Source organism: Erpetoichthys calabaricus, chromosome 11 (genome assembly GCF_900747795.2).
Source record: "Erpetoichthys calabaricus chromosome 11, fErpCal1.3, whole genome shotgun sequence".
Classification (NCBI taxonomy): domain Eukaryota; kingdom Metazoa; phylum Chordata; class Cladistia; order Polypteriformes; family Polypteridae; genus Erpetoichthys; species Erpetoichthys calabaricus.
In genome coordinates this window covers 63,061,544-63,068,020 of record NC_041404.2, presented here as the reverse complement: position 1 = coordinate 63,068,020, position 6,477 = coordinate 63,061,544, and the positions used below count along the sequence as shown (strand labels likewise).

The 6,477-nt window shown below is 54.0% G+C and overlaps 1 protein-coding gene across 1 annotated transcript; it reads right to left on the bottom strand.

Moving 5' to 3' along the window:
• Positions 1 to 2,066: 2,066 nt before the first annotated feature.
• Positions 2,067 to 6,387, bottom strand: LOC114661311 (M-phase inducer phosphatase 1-A-like). Its single transcript, XM_028814526.2, has 10 exons — positions 6,304 to 6,387; positions 5,681 to 5,809; positions 5,499 to 5,582; positions 5,237 to 5,419; positions 5,022 to 5,120; positions 4,875 to 4,937; positions 4,583 to 4,681; positions 3,911 to 4,044; positions 3,697 to 3,808; positions 2,067 to 3,453 (listed from the first exon to the last, which is right to left on the bottom strand). Exons 2-10 carry the CDS (start codon positions 5,780 to 5,782, stop codon positions 3,313 to 3,315), a joined length of 1,017 nt encoding a protein of 338 aa, XP_028670359.2. The 5' UTR covers positions 5,783 to 5,809; positions 6,304 to 6,387; the 3' UTR covers positions 2,067 to 3,312.
• Positions 6,388 to 6,477: the final 90 nt, after the last annotated feature.

The following is a 6,477-nucleotide window of genomic DNA, read 5'->3' as shown; positions in this document are numbered from 1 at the left end:
ATGGACCACCGGGGGGCTGCAACATGAACCAACATGAACATGAAAGGTGCAACATGACATAAGGTCTCCATTTGTAATAAGAGGCCGCTGAGCTAGCGGAGGGTGGGCTCGTGACCTCTGGGGTCCTTCTGCTGCATGCCAACCTGAGAACTGTGACGGGGACACTGAGATGGCTGCCATCCTGTGCCTTCTCTTTCCCAAGTCTCTGGGCAGACATTTGTGTGGCGCTTTGACTTTCTAGACGCTGCCACATCTGGGGCTTGGCAGACAAGGCAAGGCGGCGGTCCGGTGAGTTGGCATGTGGCCCAGCGACACTTAAACCTATAAGGCACAATATGCAGGCAGCACCACAAAGCTCTTCAGAGGGAATCGATGGCTCCAGCTCCTGCCTTGGCACCCGATGTGGTTGGGGTCGGCTCTGGGACTCAGTAATGGCATTAAGAGTCAGACGGGGGTCTGGCAGGTGGTCTCCAGACCTTCTCATTTAAGGTGTGGGCTCCGCTGCTGGGACTGCCCATTGCCATGGTGACCTGTTTGGTAGGCCCACCTTAACCTGCACCACTTAAGTTGGCCTCTCATTTTATGTAAAAAGTTGGCACGTGGGCACCCGCATCTCAGGGCTTCTAAACTGTGCAAGACGCTATATAGTAGGGTCAGCCTTGTTACGTGCTGCACAGTGTGAAGACAGGAGCCAATGCTGGCCAAGATGCCAGTCCTTTATGGAGTGCACTCAGGCGGACACCCCGGGCTGATCCATGTGCCCACGTGTGCCAGTGTTCGTTCATTCTGTTGAGATTGATTGAGTTACTCGCCTGGTATTTTAAATTGACCAACTGCTGCCGGGAAGGCGAGAGCCCAGTCTCTGTCAGGAAGCCACTGGGTGTGAAGGAGACGGGCAGAAAGCCCCCGAGCGGCCAACGAGGTGCCAAGACGTCACTTCCTTGCCTCTTCGCTCAGATATCGACCGTTAGTCCACGGCTAAAAATAAAGTCCCACGTGGTCTCCGTCCGGTGCCAGGGGGCAAAGCTTGACTGCCCTTCCTCACTGGGCGCTCATCGTCATCCTCGTCAGGCTCCGTGGAGGGAGGTGACTTTCTGAGGACTCAGGCTGGTCCTCGGGGGTCCGTCCAGACAGCACTGGGCCACCTCCGGTGTATTAAATCAAAAGACTTTCCTTTTTACAGCACAATCTCATTTTAGTCCTACAGGACATCGGAATTTGATTTTCTTATTATGTACTGTGACAGGAGTGTGCCAGGGGGCAGCCGGCGGAGTCAGCTTTCACGAGGAGCCATATTGAACACAACGCTGGACGAAGGGGGGAAAGCCCAGGAACACAGGAGGTCTGTCAGTGGCAGATGAGGGGCTGCCAGGGGCTGGCACTGCGCCAAATGCTGTGGCACAGCAGGGGGTCAGGGTGGCAGTGAGGAGCCAAAAAAAAAAAATCAATGAGAGGAAGGCCAGACAGAAAAACAGGATTCTTGCTTTGGATTGAGGATATGCCAGGGTGAGGAGTGGGCACTCTGAGGCTGCCAGCTTTTGAATGGGTCTTTGCTCCTGCCATCCTGTGTTTAGTACTTGAATGTTCAAAACACAAACCTCTGCCCTGACAGACACACACACATGGCATGAGCCCCCTGGCATTTCACCTTTGTCATTTCTTTTGCGATTGTGCATTAAGATGCACAAGTCTAAACCAAAGCTTGTGCCCATGTATGTTATCACGTCTGCCAATGCGCTGATTTACGAGACGTGACAAAAGGTGACGACGATCACCTCAGCATACATGACAAGGCATCAGCGGGCACCAAAAATATGGCAAGGTGTACTGTAGGAGAATGGTGGCAGCCACCCACGTCACCCATGAGAGAAGATCATCAAAAATATAAAAAACATCTGGAGATTCAGAGCGTCACTTGGGGGGCATTCCCAAACCTGGAGGGGGGCTACAACTGATAGAGAGATACTTTATGAATCCCCAACTGGGCTGACTGAAGTGGGCCGACATATCTGATAAGCGCCCCCCCCAGGACCCTCTCCCCCAAATCAGAGCTTCCGCACAACATAAAGTTTGCATTTCATCTTTAATAGAAAATGAAGCCATCACTTAAAACAAGAAGTCATCATTCAACGTGTGCCAGACAGCGGGCATCATCCCCTCCGCGGGCGACGTCCGCCTTGTTAAAACCTCAGAGCAGTTCTCTCAATGTGCCAGCACTACAGTAAGAAATTCAAGGGGGTGCAGAACTTCAGCGGGGTCCTCCAGGGTGGGCCGGGCGACGCTCTACTCCACCTGCCAGGAGCCAAGCAGCGCGTCGAGCTGGGAGGGCAGACGTCCCTTCTCTGTTCCTGATGGCCACCAACCTTGAGAGGAAGAAAAGGGACAACAGCAGCGTGCCACCGACACCGAGTGGGCGGACGATGCCATTGAAGTAGTCAAAGTTGCAGAGACACGTGTATGGATGGGCAGCAGTCTAGTGACCCCCTGGCACAATAAACAAAGGGGGGGGCTTGATGCCCACCTAAGCACAGCAGTCATGACAGGCAGCCCCATGTCATCTGCCGCTCACCATGGACAGAGTGCCACAAACACCTGGCACCTCCAGGCTGCGTTGGCAGAGTGCGGTAAACACAAACAAGTTCCTGGGCGCTCCGCTCCTATTAGACCCGCTGAGGAACAATTTGAGCCTCAAAGACAATCATCAGGTGCCATCAGAGACGCTCAATTCAATGAGTCCGTGTGAAGCCATGGATGCCAGTCCTGCACAATGGTGCCCCGTCACCCGGGCAATTAGGCACAATTAATAGCCGTGTCAGCTGACTGCAAACCAACTTCACACCAATGAACGGAGAGAGAAGCACCGACTTGAGGGGGCGCCAGGTCTCACCACGCGGGCACTGTGGGTGCAGGGAGGGCACACCGGAGCATAAGAAGATCAATGAAGGAACACATGGAATGTCATAAAATGATAAAAAAATAAAAAGGACACAGTGAGTCGTACAGAAAGTCACCCCTCAGGTGGTCTCACACAACAAGAGACCACCCTACCACTTGAAAGCAAGTGAACGAATGAAGGGTACGTCCTCATTGTGCCCGCAGTTTCAGGCAGCATGCCCGCCATAGGGAGAGAGCAGGCTGGACCACTTAGGACAACACTGGAAAGTCAAAGCCCACCATGAAAGTGAACAGACCCCCCCAGTGCTGCACTCCCAGATTTACTCCTAGCTAACAGTGAGGTGTGCAGGGGGTGTCTCTAATAGGGGGCACAGCTGGCACACAGATATCCTGGTCCATGGCGGGTGGGCGCCGGGCTCACATCTTCATCATCTTGCAGATCTGCTCTCGTCTGCGCCGCTCGCCGGCCAGCAGTTTACTCCTGGAGCGGAACCTGAGCAGCTCGTCCTTGTGGTCCTGATGATGCATTGGGCAGTAGGCCTGCGGGTCACACCACATCTGGACAATCGAGAACACGACACACGTTAAGAGCAGGAGCAGCTGGCCCTGAACTGATGACCAGTGCTCAACTGGTTTCTGCCCCTCACCCTTACCCACACACAGAGCAGCGGTCGGTGGCCAGCTAGCTGGCAGCGCCTCACTTTACGTGTCGAGGACTTCGCTCTCGTGCCGCGCCACACACCGACACCGGGCTGCCAAATGCATCACGACGACAGGCGCCATTAAGAGGACGGCCCTCACCTTGTACTCGCGGAAGAACTCTTTATAGCCCCCCTTGAGGACGTACAGCTCGGGGTAATGGAGAGCCGGGTAGTCATTGGCACCGCGGTCCTGACGCCTCAGAAACCTGCACCTGGAGAGAGGAAGACGGAGAGTAGGAGTGAGCCCACCCAGAAGTCTGGCCTCGTCCAGTGGGACCCCCATCCGCCCGCATCGTGGTGAACAAGGCCCTTACATCTTGGGTGCTCTCTCAGAGGAAAATTCGCAGTGGAAGACGAGGACAATTCGCTTTTCTGCGGAGCTGGCGGTCACCGGCGAAGCCAAGAAGTAACGGCAGACGTCGTCCTCCTTGTGCAGGTTAAGTGCCCCCTGGTGAGCAAACAGTGGATGACACATCAGACCTCACCGGACAATAAAGTCCCTCCCTCGGTCCGTCTATGCAGAGCCCACCTTTACCGTCACGTGTAGAGTGCCAACGCCCCTGGTGCCACCACTCTGCAGTGTCACGAGATCAGAGGTACGAGGACTTTATCACCATCCAGGCAGCGGTGGGCACAAGGCTAATCTGCGATGCCACCTCAGTACCCACACATTCTTCTATTTAGGATGTTTCAGTGTCTTTTTCCTAAAAGTGGTCTCAGGCAGCAGACCCCAAGCTCCGTGATCTTTAACCCTTCACACGGTCCAATGACGCGTCCTCCTAACTTTACTGAAAGCTCTCACAGCTGTCCACCCACCGAGTGAAGCCCTCCATGAAACCCCCCCTGGTGGCCCCCAGTGCCACACGTCCGCTCTACATGCCAGTGCTACGGAGTAGTGAGCGGCCCCCACAGAGAGACCCCAGAGCAGCGATTCAGTGCGCGTAATGCAGACCCACAGACGAGTGAAGGCCACGTGACCGACTGACCTTGATGTGTCCTCCATCGTACTCGTAGGGGTAGCGACAGTCCACGATGAAATATTTCTCGATCAGGCCGTTGAATTCTCCGCAGAGCAGAGACACCATCTATTACAAAATCAATACGCAAAGTAGAGAGATTAGGAGACGAGCGCCCACCCGCCACCCTCTCCTGCCACGCGCCAGGGCCACACTGAATCACTCAGAGGTCAGCAGTGCCTCGGTGATGTCATCATCACCATCAGTGCCGTCACCGCCCGGCTTTGCTCGTTCATCTCTGCCCAGGCGGTTTCAGACTCACCGTCTCAGCGGCGATGTACTGCAGGTCTTGGTGGTTCCCGCTCAGCGTAGGGAGGATCCGAACCTGTGAGTGAGGGGGTCCAAAGGGCGAGGGTCACTCGAAATGGCAGGCAAGCAAAACGGGACAAGAGGAAGGGAAACGTCTGACCTTTGAGAAGTCGCCGATGAGTTCAGAGGGCACCATGTCCTCCTCCAGAATGTTCTGGATGTCCATGTCACACGAGAACGTTTTCTTCATCAGAGTTCTCTACAGGGAGGCAGGGGGACGACAATATTATGGATGAGAAGATGGACACACAGTAAAGGAGCCCGATAACAAACCTGCACCCTGTGCCCACATGATGCCAGGGGGTCTCGCATCACCTGCGTCTTAACATCTGCCTCTTCTCGAATGGGGCTGCTGGTGCTCCGGCTGCGCTTCACCCTCATAGGGGTCTCCAGCTCGTCTGCCCGCTCCGGCCTTTTTAGCAGGGGTCGGTGAAGCTTTTCGGGCATGGAGGGAGACCTGAAGAGACCCTTCCTCACTCGACGTGCAGGTCTGAGCACCTTAAGGGTAGAACACAGCAGGCTCAGGTGACGGAGCGGCACAAACCCACACTTGGAAGGGAAGAAAAAGCCCACTCACGGAACCACAAGCCGCCCCCTGGCTCATCAGCGGGTCCGACAACAGCAGCGCCATGCTGGAGGAGATGCTCCCATTTGTACCTGCCTACAGGTCACCAAACACAAACACAGGAATCATTACAGGACCTCCAGGGACACTTGAGGAACCAAAAGAGCTTCAGTTATCAGAGAAGAAGAATTTACCACATCCTCATAGCCCCCGAGAAACTCCGAGAAGCCGTCCAGGCCATCTGTGACCACAGAGACCTCCATGTGGGAGGATGGCTCCAGCGTGATGGGACTCATGTCACAGTGCGTCACTTGAATGGCAGGCTAAGGGTGAGAGAAAAGAAATTGAAGGAAAAAAAACAAAAGAAAAGATAGATAGATAGATAGATAGATAGATAGATAGATAGATAGATAGATAGATATATGAAAGGCACTATATAATAGATAGATAGATGGCTAGACAGACAGACAGATGGATGTTAAAGACACAATATAATAGATAGATAGATAGATGAAAGGCGTTATATAATAGATATATAGAAAAGAAAGGCGCTATATAATAAATAGATAGATGAAAGGCGCTATATGATAAATAGAATATAAAAGTCATTCATAAGGTATGTGCTGAGGGTGCACTTGAAGGTCAGCGTCACGGGCACAAGACTTGCATGACACAGAAGGCCCAGCTCTGTTGTTCTCAATGGCCGCTACAGAAGGGAGGTCCAGCGCCACATGACTGAGGGCAACACAAGAAGTGGGCACACAAAGACAGTGAAGAGGAGCAACGCTAGTGAGGGTCTGCTGCCCTGTAAACTCACCGCTATGGCACTGGCCTCCTGCTCCCATGTCTGCCCCTCCTGGTCACAAACCGCCGCCGAGGCCACAGAGCCCTGGAAGTGACGGGCCACCTAGAGGGGAGAAGGAGCGTCACGTTTAGGACGTCTACAGTTAACTGGGCCCAGCAGCACCAGTAGCAGCGGCCAGCTTGGATG

Bases quoted from the DNA above. Each gene is read 5' to 3' on its own strand.
- LOC114661311 (XM_028814526.2), bottom strand. From the start codon at position 5,782: ATGAGTCCCATCACGCTGGAGCCATCCTCCCACATGGAGGTCTCTGTG. The intron at 4,938-5,021 runs GTCAGACGTTTC...CCTCACTCACAG, and splicing joins TCATCGGCGACTTCTCAAAG to GTTCGGATCCTCCCTACGCT. The intron at 3,454-3,696 runs GTGAGGGCCGTC...TCGATTGTCCAG, and splicing joins AGTTCTTCCGCGAGTACAAG to ATGTGGTGTGACCCGCAGGC.